We start from the raw sequence: 15340 nt of genomic DNA on the forward strand, positions 1-15340 counted from the left end.
TTATTCCTCAAAGTAGCTTAGTGAATTATATAGTCTACCAAGCGTTGAATTTACTAACTGTGCAGACTTTTATTCTAAGGTTTCAAAAAGCTTATTTTGGTTTTAAAAAGTTTTATAAAGCAAAGTTGATTTTTCATTACTAAAGATAACCTTGGTTGTACTTAATGAAAACTTGTGGTACAAACTTTCAGCTATAAAATAAATGTCATGAACATATGATGTACGCATAGATAATACAGTCAATAATACTGTAACAACTTTGTATGGTGACAGATGGTAATTGATCTTACTGCAGTGATCATTTCAATGTATAAAAATGTTGAATCACTGTGCTGTACACCTGAAACTAATATAATATTGTATGCTAATTGTAACTCAATTAAAATAACTTATTGCACATTCCTTGACTAATAGAGAAGAATTTTGCCAAGTAGAAGGTTGATTTGTCTAAAATCTGATTTTCATGTCATTCATCGTGGCCAAGCTTTTAGTTGCTCTTGGGCAACTCCAGCGTTCCTGTTGCAGACTTCAGTTTTGGAACAGAATCTACCTAAATCGTCTCTGACCATGAGGCATGATGATCAGTTAATTAACTGAAGACTGTCACAAATGGCTGGTCTTCTCTGGCTTAGAGTTCCATTTGCCTAGTTGGGTGGCTGTGAGGTTTTCTTCGAATGCATTATGCTTAGACCCTCCTAACACAGACTGTTACTTGAAAATCTTCCTTACTGGACATTCCAGTTTATTAATGATAGCTTTGATTTATGTCGTATCCACTCATATTTTTCGTTAATTTTCTTTGAAGATTGAGTTGTGTTATAAAGAGAGAGAAGCAGAGAAAGCTGATGTTAATCTGTGTTGTAAAGAATAATTTTAATTGTTTTTAGAATGCTTTTGTGGTATTTTCCTGCCTTCTTTTCCTTGTTTGAATAATGTTTGTTTTGTTTTGTTTGGTTAGTTGTTTTTATTTTTAAGTTTTTGGTCCTAACTGTGATAGCACTCTAAGTTTCAATTTGATGATTTCAGACAACTAGACAGATCTGATTTACCTAAGTAGTCATACTCTAATTTTGAGGTAATACTGCTTTTTAAGTAGATGATATGAACACTAAAGCTGTTCCGTCGTCTATCAGGTTATTTTTCTTCACTCTGCTCAACCTTTGAGAACTTTCCATTTCTACTTTTTTGGTACTTTTCAGTGAGAATACTCTTCATCTCATGGTTGATGTAAATTTAAGTGACAACTTGGGTTAGCATATCTTTTTGATTTCCTGTGAATAACTGAAAGGAATGACTATATTAGAATAAGTTGGATGAAAGCATTGACATTGTTATGCTAATAATTGTGTGTGTTGTTACTCCTTTGTAGCATATTTTGAAGATTTGAGGTTTTCCCACTATGTAGTCAGAACTTTTGAGTTAAACGTTACACACATACATAGTTAGATGCTTTATAAATAAGTTACCTTTAGAACCAATACAGGTATGTTTCAGTAATTGAGGAAATTTCCAAGGCTTTTATCCTTATTATTGTTAAACAATTAGCTAAGAACACTAAATAATTAGGAATTGTCTTTTAAATACTTTATAGGATATTAAAACTCTTTGATATTGTATGCCTTTTAAATTTGTTACTTCAGTCATATAATAATTTACATTGTTTGACAAATAATAACATACATTTCCTGTTTTTCTTTCTTAGCTGTGTGGTATGGACCAATTTTGGGGCATTGCTTTAAGAGCACAATCTGGTGATGTCAGTCGAGCAGCTATCCAGTATATTAACTCCTATTATATTAATGGTGAGTGATTTGAAATATTGTTGAATAGGTAATTTTTTATGTAAGTATTTTTTGTTTAGCTATAATTCATTTTCTTTAATACAGCTAAACAAGGATATAAGATTGACGTACATGTCTAAACATGTGATTTTCAGGTAAAACGGGTTTGGAGAAGGAGCAAGAATTTATTAGTAAGTGTATGGAGAGTCTTATGATAGCTTCTAGCAGTCTTGAACAGGAATCACACTCAAGTCTCACTGTTATAGAAAGAGGACTCCTTATGCTGAAGACACATCTGGAAGCATTTAGGAGAAGGTAATTTTTTTTAATTCCACATTATCAGAATGAATTTCAGGCTTTCTTATTGCTGATATGTCCAAAAGTATTCTTAAAATTGAAGTTTTTCTTGGGGGCAGGTAGAAAGCATAACTTACAAAAGTGAAGGGTTAGTTACAGAAGTAATTTTTATTCATTATATGTTCCATTTCGCCGTTGAATAGGCAATGTAGGTTCCTGGTAAATATTGCAAAATTTTAAAAATCATAAGACTCTGAGAAGATATGCATGAATAAGACTCTGTAGACAGAATTTCATCTCTAAGAAAGTATTACTATGATTGAAATGGCAGACCAACACTACCAGAAAAAGTTTCACTAAAACCCTCAACAAGAACATCGAATAATCTCTCATAGTTGAATCAAGTTGAGTCATTTGTTTCATTTGCTGTTTTTTTTTCTTCCTGGACTAGGAGACAGTATTTTAATTTTGAATTTCCATTTACCATGGAAACATGATCAAAAAATTCTGTGTTAATGAATATCTATATAATTAATTTAGACATACCCTGTGTAATACAGAAATAAAGCAAATTAACATTTATGAATATATCGACTGAATTGAAAGGTGAGTAGATAGTTTTAATTAAGAAATTCTGTTTGTTAAAAATCATGAGTAAATGTAAAAGTACAAAGAACTGTGTTAAAAAATTGTTAAAATTAATAACTTCTTTCAACTTCAGAGCTTAGTTTGATAATGAAAAACTTATACGATTGATATATATTGGCATTTTCTTAAAATACTAGGAAATACTGAATAATAGTTTTTCCACACATAACATGACTCCATGATTTAAAACATTTAGGCTTACAAAATTATTTATTTTGATTCTGATTGTAATTTATGGAAATTCTACTTTAAAAATTCCTTGTGTTTTTAAAGAATGTGTAAGGGAACTAAAAGTTTTTTGTGCAGAAACTTCACACTGCCTCGTAACCTTTATCACTTTAAAAAAATAAAAATAAAAAAGCAAATGTGATATGTCTTACTCAAATTAATACAAAATTATTACATACTCATTATAAAATTCAGATATTGTGCTAAAATAATACTGTAGAAAATCAGTCTTTATAATCCATCTTTTCCTATCAGATATATTTACTGTTAATGATATGATAGGTATTTTTCTAAAATTTTCTCTATGCTGTGGGGTCTACAAACTACAAACCAAAGATCCTGTTGGTTCAAGCCCTTAGTCCTCATACAGTGTTACCAATATTTGAAAAATGAGAACTTGTTTTAAAAGTCTTTAAAAATAAATTGTTCCTAGGATTCTGTGGTGCATTTTATAAGTTTAATGAATTTCAGTTTAAAAATCCCTTCTCAGACGTACAAATTTTTCTCTAACTCAGAAAAATTGATTGCAGTATCCTTGATAGAAATCTTTGTGCTTGTTCTTATTACTCTTAAAGTTAGTACTGGTTTTAACTAATTAATGCAAATATTTGTATTATGGGTGGCAAGTAAAGAAACTAGGAAACCAATAGAATTGAATATTCAAAAACTAAGAGCTAGTTTAAAAATTATCCAGGAATTTTCATGCAAATCCTTGTGTAGTATCATTGTACAATTTCAAGTGCTTAACGTGTTTAGTGCTACTCCCAATTTAAAACTGCCTAACGTTTATAAAATGACAATATAAAGTAATTATTGTATTTGTGTATTCCTTATGTTAAGAGAGTAAATAAAAGTGTCTTTTTAAAGGGACTTTCTTTTTAAAAAGAGATAAGGTTATAATCTTAAACAGGAGTTCTCAACCAGAAGTGATTTTGTCTCCCAGGGAACATTAGGTAATGTCTGGAGACAGTTTGGACTATCAGACTGCTTAAGGGAGAAGACAGTGCTATTGGCATACAAAAGGTAGAGGGCCCTGCCAAACATCTTACAGTGCACGAGATAGCCCCCTCATAACAAAGAATTATCTCAGACTTATCTAGAAGATTAAGATTACTCTTTTGCTTATAGAAGCTGAACATTGAATCATTTCCAGGAAATCAAGTCCATTTACTTCCTTATCTGTCCTCTTTTTATTCCAGAATTGCTGATTAGTTTTAGACACTGATAATTTTTTTCTTAACTGAATTCAGGTACCCTGGATCCTGTCTTCAACAACTGAAAATCAGTTATAAAATTGACAAATATTTAGTGAGCGTCATGCTAGATGCCTGTCTCCTTTGAAGTATTAATCTTTATACCTCATTTAATCTTTATAACTCATTTTATGATTTTTAGCAGTCATGGAATCAGCTATCAAGTTGTTAGGCTGGTTAACATATATTTACTAGAATACAGTTCTGTCTTTGAAAAGTATTTCCTAATACCTTTTTTCCTCTTCTGAATGTAGGAATGACAACTTGCCATTTCACTTACTGGATTAGTTTATTTAAATTCCTCCTGCTTTTGCTACTCCCCTGGGCCTCCTTCTTTTTTAAAGTAAATAATGTTCTTAATGGGATTTTTTTTCCTCAGTAATTTTTCTTGAAAATTATTTTTTAAGGAACTCTTGGCTTTATTTACATATTTAAGTTTGATTTAATGTGATGAAAAGTGTTGTAAATTGTAATGTGCTAGAATCTTTTGTGGGTTTTTTCATTTTGTAAAATAGTAAAAACTTTTGTAACATTAAAATGATTTAAAATGATATTCTTCCTCTGTGTGGTTTTTGTGTGTTTTAGGTTTGCATATCACCTCAGACAGTGGCAAATTGAAGGCACTGGTATTAGTAGTCATTTGAAAGCACTGAGTGACAAACAGTCCCTGCCGCTAAGGGTTGTATGTCAGCCAGCTGGACTTCCTGACAAGGTAGGTATATAATTTTAGTTTCCAAATTGATAACATTTCCCAGTTCAAATGTATGTTCTTTTTGTATTTTTAAATTGGTTGCATCTCATATTTCAGATGACTATTGAAATGTATCCTAGTGACCAGGTAGCAGATCTTAGGGCTGAAGTAACTCATTGGTATGAAAATTTACAGAAAGAACAAATAAATCAACAAGCTCAGCTTCAGGAGTTTGGTCAAAGCAGCCGAAAGGGAGAGTTTCCTGGTAAGTCCATCAGTTCAAATTTTCATATTTTCTAGGTTCTATTATATGTCAACTTTAAATCTTTACTTCTTTGGAGACTATCAGCCATGTTCATGGCTCGCACCTCCCCCACCTTCCCCTACCCTTGCTATGGTGCTACTGATCTTTAGGCAAGAGTTAATAGTTTCTTCAGGTGTTATTTGCAAACATTTGTCTTCATTTTTTTTTTTAGAAAAATTCTGCTTTTGGAAGTTATTTGAGAAACAATGTGGTAATTAATGTTTGTGTACATACACTGCCCACTACTCAGTTTTACCCAATAATTTTTTTTGGCCATTTTGATTTATTTTGTTCTTTTTTTTAAGCACGTGAAAATAACACACCCATGTGCATCTACCCTTCTCTCCAAAATTTTTTCATGTGGGCCTGAAAGATATATTTGATTCCTTCCTTACTATTAAACCACTAGTGCATTTTTAGTGTCTTTCCGTACATGTAAGAGCTAATCAGAGGAACAACCACGAAAGCTGTTAATTTTTACAGACAATTTAAGGGTCTGAAATTAAAGCAGGATAAATATATATTTAGGAAAAAGTCTTCAAGTATGAGAGGCTTCTTTGTAGGACTTTTAACCTGTCTCTGTGCAGAGTGATAATTCTTTTGCATCTTTTAGTAAGGTGCCAGTAATTTTACTACAGTATGCCTAAGATGAAAGCATCTGTGTCTTCTAAAGTTTATCAGATCTTAAATTTTGTTCTTGAGTAATTAATAAGTATTCTTGGTAAAGAAGAGTAGATGTTGAAAAGTCTCCATCCTACCCCTATCTCTAAACCACCCATTTTGCTTCTCCTGAGGCAAATTTTCTTATATAAATCTTCAAGAGATACCAAGATATAATGTAAGAATATTTGTATATATATAGTTGAGCCTTGAATTGCATGGGGGTTAAGGGTGCCAGTCTTCCACACAGTCAAAACTTTGTGTATAACTTACTGTTGGCCCTCTGTAGCTGTGGTTCTTTGTAACCATGGTTCATAGATTCAACCAACTGAGAATTGTGTTGTACTATAGTTTTAATATTGAAAAAAATCTGTTTGTAAATGGGTCTGCATAGTTCAAACCTGTGTTGTTCAAAGGTCAACTATACACTTAAAACACAAATGTAGCATTCCAGTTATACTCTGCTACTCTTTGCCTGTAATGCTTAACATTATCTTAGAGAACATTCCATATTAGTACATATAGAAAGTTACCTCATTATTTTTAAGATGTGCATAGTCCATAATATGGTAGTACCATGATTTATTTTACTTATTCTCTATTAATGGACATTTAGGTTGTCTCCATTCTTTTGGTATTATGGTGTTTTAGAGAGGATCCTTAATATATACATTAGCTAGTACATGTTGGCTAAATACCTAGCTAGGGAATTTTCAGGTCGAAAAGTATCTGTTTTGATTACATTGAAATGTACATAAAGAAAAGAATGTGAAATGAGTAATAATAAAATGAAAACCACCAATGTGCCTACCACCCAGATTAAGAACTGGATGTTATTAGTAGCTAGTTGTATGTCTTTCCCTGATAGCATCCTTTCAGCTTCCCCTTAACAGTATCTTGAATTTTTTTTGGCTTTTTTTTTTTTTTTGGTGTTCTGTGTGTGGTTTTACCTCCAGTATACATATTCCTAAACAGTGTATTTAATTTTGTGAAAGAGATAAGCAAGCACAAACTTGATGGATTAGGTAAAAGGGGGAGAACAGCCGCTATGAATAAAGGGTCACAGGAGAAAACAAGTTAAAGAGGTTATACTTTCACCTTTCTTTAAAACCTCATCTGAGGTTATCAGTGGAAGAATTCTCAAGTATAGGTCTTGGCACAGTGAAGACATATCTTAGTGCTATAATGTTGACAAGATGCTGAAATATCTAATAGAAATTACTGTCAAGAGTCTTTTCTGATCTCTTCATGATGTACTTTAGCTCTTAGGAGTAGATGAAAAGAGAATTTCTTCTCTGAGGTAATATGAGTGTCTTCTGCTGATTTAAGCAGAATCAGAGAGTAGAAACTTCACTAGCATATGGTAAAGAGAGTCCAGATACAGATATGAATCTGGGCCAGATTCCCTTGCCATTCTTTGCTTGGACAGAGAGGGTATTATGAAGGCAGTAGAGATTGTGGCCCTCAGTAATGGATTTTTCTAGTCACACTGATCCTATTGGTTGTCCTCCAGTTGTTGAATTGTGCTCAGCAGTTGAGTATGCTGTATCAGCTTCCTGATAATTCTGTCTGTCTGTCTCCTATGTTAAATATACTGTTTCTGATATTCCATGCCTTCTTTATTGCCCCCCCTAGTCCTTTTTTTTTTTGTGGCTGAAATACAATGTGATTGTCCAGTAGCTTCCTGAGAGAAGGTTGATATGGGGTAAAGATTTTGATTCTTTGAATGATCAAAAATATATTTCTTATGTTTTCATACTTTATGGTATGGTAATTTGGCTGGGTATAGAATTCTAGATGGGAAATAATTTTGTTTTAGAATTTTCGAGGTATTGCTGCATTGTTTTGTGATTCTGTTGTTGATATGTAGAATTCTGAAGCCATTTTGATTTCTGATATTTTAAAACCTAGTTTAGAGCTTAGTGGATCTTCTTACTCCTAATGTTCTGAGGTTTTATAATACTAGGTCTGAGTATGGCTCTGTTTTCAACAATTGTGATAAGTACTTTTGTATTTAGGTATTTAGTGGGCCCTTTTAGTTTGGCAGTTTTAAGTTTGGGGAAATTTTCTTGAATTACTGATTTTCTGTCTTCCATTTTATCATTTCTCTTTTTCTAGAAATTCTTTATCTACATGTTTTTTCTCTTGAATTGTTCCTAACTTACTTCTCTTTTTCTTTCCTATGTTTTGTTTCTTTGGGTCTTAACTTCTGGAGAGATGTTCTCAACGTTATTTTGCAACCTTTTTGAGTTTTTCATTTTTGCTGTCATGCTTTTTAATATCTAACATCTTTTGGTTGTTATTGGACTATTCTTATTTTCCTAGTTGAAATGTTTTTTGAAGATACTGGTATTTTTTCTTTTAATTGTTGACTTTTGTAATCTAGACTCTTGCTACCTGCACTTTAATTAGAATGGTTAGCTGTTTACCCAATTGTTTTCTATTAATCTCACCTTTTACCCTCTTTTACCTTACATTTGTCATTACAATACCATTCTAGCATTCTTCAGTTCTATATATAGATTAAAATTTCCATTTACTTTCTTTTTTTTTTTTTTTTCCTCTTCCTAATCAACTTCCTTTAAAAATGTTTATACTGCAGGTCTGGTGATGAATTTCCTCAAGCTTTTTATTTTGTCTGAAAAAAAATTTACTGCCTTCATTTTTGAAGGACATTTTCAATACATTCAGAATTCTAGGTTAAGAACTTTTTTCTTTCAAGACTTTATAAAAGTTTTCCCATTATCATTTGGCTTACAAAGTCTTCTGTCTTTCATGCTTTGTATACAGTATGTCTCAACATTGTTTGGTTTGAAAATATTTTTCTTTAATGTTGATTTTCAGAGGTTTGATTATTGATGTGCCTTGTTATATCTTTATGTTTATGCAGTTTGGGTTTAGTCCAGCTTCTTTGGTTTGTGTATTTATAACATTTATCAAATTTGGAAAAGGTTAGCAATTAAATAAAAGGTTATGAATTACATATTTTTTCAAAATTTTTTTCTTTTCCCTTATTCCTCACCATAGTTTCTGGGCCTCTAATTAAATGTATCTTAGACTGTCAGTGTGTTTCACATATCACTGAGGTGCTGTTCTTTTCCTTCTTTATTTTTTTTCTCTTCTCCTTTTCTCTTTTTCTTTCCCTTCTCTTTCTCCCCCTTCCTTCCCTCTTCTCTTTCACTCCTTTGTGAAATGGTGATCTTTCTCCTGTGCTAAATCAGTATAAATTGGATTATAAGTTATAAATTCATCTCTGGTTTGGGATTTATCTTTTTGAGGTCTTGCTAGTTACTGTAAGTTCATTTTGGTTTCCAGCTTGCAAACTTGGTTGATACTTTTTCCTTTTTTTTCCTGTCAGATGTACGTAAAATTTAAAAAATTTAGTTTACTGGCATTTCAGAAGGTAAAAATCAGATGTGTGTTGTTTAATATACTACTATAACCTAAAGAATTTTTAAGATTTCTCATTTCTTTTTCTTTGAAATATGCAGTGCATTAAGATTTTATATTTTTAAAAGGATAGTAACTTTTCCCAGAGCTTTTACGGAATAAGCAATTTTTAGGTTAAAGAAGATCCTCTCAAAAGTAGTAGAAGATGACACAACATTGTAAAATGACTATAACTCAATAAAAAATATTAAAATAAAAAAGTAGTAGAAGATACAGAGCTGCTCAGTTAACTGTAAAAACCAACTTAGCCATTATAATTGAACATTAACATGTTAAGCACACAATGTGTAGGCCTATCTCACATATCAAATAGAGCCCAAAATAAACTACTAGCCATCTTCGTTCTATTTTGGAACAGTTATGCATGCTTAGGGTATCTAACAAACTAGGAAGCAAATCAGCTCTATATTTTCTTAGTCCCTTGGATATTTTATTAAAACAAAGAATATTTTCTCTCACTGTTTACTGTAAGATCAGCAAGCATAGGTTGTATCAGATTATCTCAATAGCATAGAAAAGAAATTTAATAAAAATCTACCAAAATGTTGGAAGTTCAATATAGACTTTCTGTTCATCTAGTAGCCTATGTTTTTCTTAAGCACTGACTTTGTATTATATGAAATGATTTGGATAAAACACTATATCAGAAGAGGGAACTCAGTTATAATTTATGGGTAATATGATGAATAGAAAACTAAAGAAATCAAGTGCATTGTAGCAATTTAAAAATTAGTTGGGGTACTGTTAATATGAGGTCTTTGTTGCATATATGAGAATAAAACCCTTTGGGACATATAAATGAACAGCCGAATAAGTGGTTTTACCTAGCGTGTGTCTATACAAAATATTATAGAGGTGCCAAGTTAATTGCTTAATATATTTTACCTAGATCTGAATGGAATTTTTATTTAATTGGATGAAATTATTACAAATAATAAACCGTGTGAATTAACTGCACAGGATCAGAAGTTCTGAGAGGAAAACCCAAAAGGATAATAGATGAATTTCAATACCAGCTATTATACGTTTAAAAACTATAATAATAATATCTCATGAAGAACTGTTAAATACAATACGTAACCAAGTAATAGTTTTATGACATGTTCAGTTTAGGGGCAGAAATAAAAACTGTTTCTCTCTAATATTCAGGGTGAATTTAAAGTATTTTTTGCACAAGTGTGCACGCTCACACACACAATGAAGTATAGGAAAATTCAGAAGAAATAGAATTGAATATTTATCAAACCATTGGGAGAGCCAGCATTTCTAGGCTTAGAAATAACAAGAAGGGAAAGAATCTAATACAGCCACACAACAGCTAACAATTTTGCTACACAACAGTCATACTTAAGGAAAACTGCTGAAATGAACCTTATTGAAGACACTTATTTTCCTTCCTTGTGAATGAAATATTTTTTGATAGAGTTTTTTTTACTTGAGTGGAGGGAAAAGGTAACTTTAAAATGTTATGTGTCATTAGAGAAACCAGTAGTCCTGCTTCACTCATTCTTGAAAATAGCTGTTTTAGTGCCTATCCAATGGAATTTTCCTACATTGCTAATAAAATTGAATAATATTTGAGTTTAATTATTCATCAGATATTTCATTTCACTTAATTTTCCTCCAATTAGGCATTTCCTTTAAAAATTTTTCATTGATTAAATAATAATTAATTTGAATACCTATTCTAATGCTAGGAGTATTTCTGTGGTTGTAATAAAATCTGTCTTTGTGGAACTGGGATTTTTTTTTTTTAATGGGAGAGAGACAGATACATATATATATATAATGTCAGGCGTTAATAAGTGCTTTAAAGAAAGATTAAGCAGAGTAAGAGATGAATAGTGAGATGCGGCTCTTTAGATTTAGTAGTTAGGAGGAAGTCCTTTTAAAACTCATATTTGATGAAAAACCTGAAGAAAGTGTAGAAGCGATCCAAGTGATTCTAGGGAGGAACATCTTAGACCTTGAAATGGGAACATGCTTGGTGTTTTCAAGAAAGAACATACATGGGTAGCTAAAGCATATTTAGGTAGGGATGATGGTGGGAAATGAAGTGGACGATGCAGGCAGCAAAGAGGACTTTATGCATTCTAGAAATAAACTTCCTCAATCTGTTGAGTTCATTGAATTTACCGTAATCTAGAATGTTGTAGCTCATCTTTTCATGCCTGAGCTTTGGGTTTTTTTCTGCCTATAATCAATTTTATTTTGTTTTGATGGGTAATTATCAAAAGAAAGAGAGTACTCAATCATTATAAATACTTTCTGGTTACTTGTAAACTAAGGTTTAGTTAATGAATCTGATTCTCCTGCATGTATTGCTGAGGTGAAATGCTGTAGGTTCCTAGAAAGCTCTGTAGTGTTTGTTACTTGTACAGTTTTTTTATATTACTAAGCAAGCGCGAATTGATTTAATAAAACTGCTGCTGAAAGAGGATTTTCTTGCAGCTTTTACTGTTGAAGGCTGATCTCAGACAACAGAAAATAATGCAGGAAACATTTTTTCCACTTTGCTCAAGAATTACACTTAAGCTTAACGTCCAGTGCATTAATTGCTGTAACCATGTATTCATGTCAGCAAATTAAGTTAACTTATGAAAATGTTCACTCACATTTCCTGCTGTTTTTAAGGAGGCCTTATGGGACCTGTCAGGATGATTTCATCTGGACATGAATTAACAACAGATTATGATGAAAAAGCACTTCATGAGCTTGGTTTTAAGGATATGCAGGTACACGTAAATTGGTTTGAGTTTTGATCATCTATTGACTGTTATGCACAGTAGTTGAATAAATAGTCAAAGATATAGTTCAAGAACACTTCTTACTGCTTTTGTTGTATTTAAATTATAAGGAAAGTCATTTTCTATTAGATTTATTAAACCAAAAACTTGATGTATCTAATTATGTGTTAATTTTTTTCCACTGTTGTTCCTATTTTTATAGATGGTATTTGTATCTTTGGGTGCACCAAGAAGAGAACGGAAAGGAGAAGGTGTTCAACTGCCAGCATCTTGCCTACCACCCCCACAGAAGGACAACATTCCGATGCTTTTGCTTTTACAGGAACCTCATTTAACTACTCTTTTTGATTTATTAGAGATGCTTGCATCATTTAAACCACCCTCAGGAAAAGTGGCAGTTGAAGATAGTGAGGTGACTATATCATTTCATTTTCACAAAATCTTTTGTCTTTCTGTTGAGTAGAAAATAGTTTTCTTAGTAGTCTCTTCAAGGCAATAAAACCTAGTAATCCATTTATTCATTCATTAACTGTTTAAGTGCCTAATATCCAGGCATACAGTTTTAAGTATTATTTTATAAGGATCTAAATAGGCACAGTTTTAGCCTTCATTGAATCTAGTGGGGAAGACAGATAACGATATCCTTAACAGATAAAATAGTTCCAAGTAAACTAACAAATCACTAGTTTCCGGTAGAAATAGCCGCTGTGACTGAAGCATAAGGGACTGGTTATAGAGACCCATTTATATTGGTTAGGGCAGGTTTCTCAGAGGGATACCATACATAATTGGAGCCTGAAGGATAAAAGGAGCCTACTAAATGAAGAAAATGAGAAATGATCTGGATAGAGTAATCTGATTCCTGAAGCCCTTAATATAAGAAGGCAGGTCTGGGAATTGTTAGAGGGCTAGGAAATAAGAGTGTGGAGGGTGGTGGGAGAGTGAAATGAGAGGAATGAGACTGAAGAGATAAGCAGAGCCAAACTGGCCATTACAAGCCATTTTCAGTTTACCCAAAGTGAAGTGGACAACACTAAAGTATTTTAAGCAGAGGGAGAGACATATGTTCAGATTTTTGTTTTAAAATGGTAAGTTTGTTTTGGCAAGAATTAAAAAAAGCAGTAAGGAACCTAACAATTAGTCCAAGGAAGAATACCATCTTTTTAGTGATCCCCACAAACTTACTTCTCCAGACCAAACCTCAATCCTTTGAGTTCCATACTTATATATCCAATTGCTTTCTTGATGCCTCTACTTGATGTCCCACAGGCATCTATTCTTCTTCATCACAAATGGAAACCACCCAGTTGCTCAAGCCAGAAATCTGTACACCGTCTGTTTTCCTTTCTGAACTAGAGCCTATCCTTTCTCCTAATCCAATCTGCCATCAAATTATGTTGTTTTGACCTGTTGTCCACTTATTTCCACTGCCACCATTCTGTTTGAGGCACCATCAACTCTTTCATGGAAGAATAATAATTTTGAGACTGAGTGGCAAAGAAAATAGTGGTGCTTTTATGGCTCTCCTATGTTAGGCGAACTGTTCTTTCTTTTTCAAGAATGATAAGTGAATTTTTTCTGTGTTTCCAAAATGTGTTTGGTTGTGAATGCTGTTGTAGCTGCTGTTGGGTTGTCTGTTCCTCATAGCCTCATTTCTCTTGTGGTGGGAAGCTCTTAATTCTTAAGAAATGCATTTTTTTCATGCAGAATAATCAATAATAGATGACCATGAACCTCCATTTCCTCACCTTTTAAATTTTATGCTGTGAATATTTAATGACCTTTTACTTCATGTCAGCACTGTACTGTCAGTTTAAAAGAGAGAAAGGTAATTACAAGAATCCCAGTTTTCCAGGCAGAGGGTAATAGCTCAGTGGTAGAGTACATGCTTAGTATGCATGAGGTCCTGGGTTCAATGCCCAGTACCTCCATTAAAAAAAAAGAATCCACTAATTTTCCAAGAGGATGTTAATGTTCTGTGCAGTGTATGTTAAGGGAACAAAGGGAGGAAACAAATCTGGGGACAATTTCCTCAAAAGAGGAATTGTTTAAATTGGGTCCAGCTTCTGTTAAAGAGGGAAGAGAGGCATTGCAGATTCAAGGAAAAGTGAATGGCATAATTGAAAAACTGGGAGTGTGAGTATAGTGTAATTAAAATACAGGGTCTGAAAGGGAGATTGTAACCTATACCACAAAGGACCTTATGAGATTTTTATTCTTTGTAAAATGGATTGCCATTTTCATGGAATGTTTTAAAGCAACAAAATGAGATCTTTTCTGGACTTTTACAAATAAAGTTGAGGTGTTAGTGTGGGAGTTATATTGAGAAAACAAGGACTAGAGGTAGCAGGACCGGTTAATAGGCCATTGTATAATTGTCGTTGTGAGGCCTAAACCAGAGAGAAAGCATTCATTTATTGGCAGATATTTTATTAGACTTTGTGACAAGAATACTGCTGTTGATGTGAAGTTTCTGTGTTATTACAAGGCTGATTGAGTCTTGAAGAGGATTACCAAAAAAGTAAAGGATCTTCGCTGGATATGACCCCTATTTTATAGTGCCTTTCAGTCATAGCACAGAACATAGTCATGTACACTTGGGAGGGTTTTTTCCCTTCAAACTGTTTTTTGCAGAGTTCAGTTTCTCTCTCTCTCTGCCTCTCTCTCTCTCAGCTGGGTATGTACAAAGGAATAATTCTATTTTACTGTAGAACTCTCGGTGCCATGTCCCCAAATAAACTGAAAAGTTTACTTGAGTTGCTTCTTTCTTCATTATGGTTGTGAAAAGCAAAGTTGACCTTAACTCCTCCAGGTATATTCCCTTTCCTTCACAGTGTACCAGCTTTATACAATTATGCAAAAAGAACTAAATTACTTTTTGTAGATGTATAGAAGAATCCTTTGGCACCTCTTCGACCATATAATACCCCAAAATCATTATGACAGCAGCTAGTAGTACAATAATACTGTACAAATTCATACTCTGGAAAATTCCAAAAGTGTAAATTTTAGCTTTGGCTGCATAGTTACCTCATGGACTGCTTTAATTTTTTTAAAAAAGGAAAACTTGCCTATTTCTTACATACTTCCTGAAACATCTGTAGCTTACTATTACGTCAGTACCATATAGAGTTCAAATTTAGCAAGTAATAATGAAAAAAAAGTAGGTTTTTTAAGATTATTTACTTTTCTCTTAATCCCTACTTGTCTGACACTAGAATATAAGATATGAATTAGCAAAATATGAGAAACAGGTGTACTCTTTTCCCAAATGTAACGTC

The 15340-nt window shown here is 32.8% G+C and overlaps 1 protein-coding gene across 2 annotated transcripts in view; it reads left to right on the plus strand.

Moving 5' to 3' along the window:
• The window catches only part of USP34 (ubiquitin specific peptidase 34), a 203801-nt gene that overhangs the window by 101420 nt on the left and 87041 nt on the right, over window positions 1-15340 (plus strand). For both annotated transcript variants that reach the window (XM_072937675.1, XM_072937674.1), the window contains 6 exons: window positions 1703-1802; window positions 1937-2096; window positions 4793-4919; window positions 5016-5163; window positions 11947-12047; window positions 12262-12471. In XM_072937675.1, the coding sequence (XP_072793776.1) occupies window positions 1703-1802; window positions 1937-2096; window positions 4793-4919; window positions 5016-5163; window positions 11947-12047; window positions 12262-12471 (846 nt within the window). The remainder of the gene's footprint in view (window positions 1-1702; window positions 1803-1936; window positions 2097-4792; window positions 4920-5015; window positions 5164-11946; window positions 12048-12261; window positions 12472-15340) is intronic.

This window comes from Vicugna pacos, chromosome 15, assembly GCF_048564905.1.
Source record: "Vicugna pacos chromosome 15, VicPac4, whole genome shotgun sequence".
Taxonomy (NCBI): Eukaryota; Metazoa; Chordata; class Mammalia; order Artiodactyla; family Camelidae; genus Vicugna; species Vicugna pacos.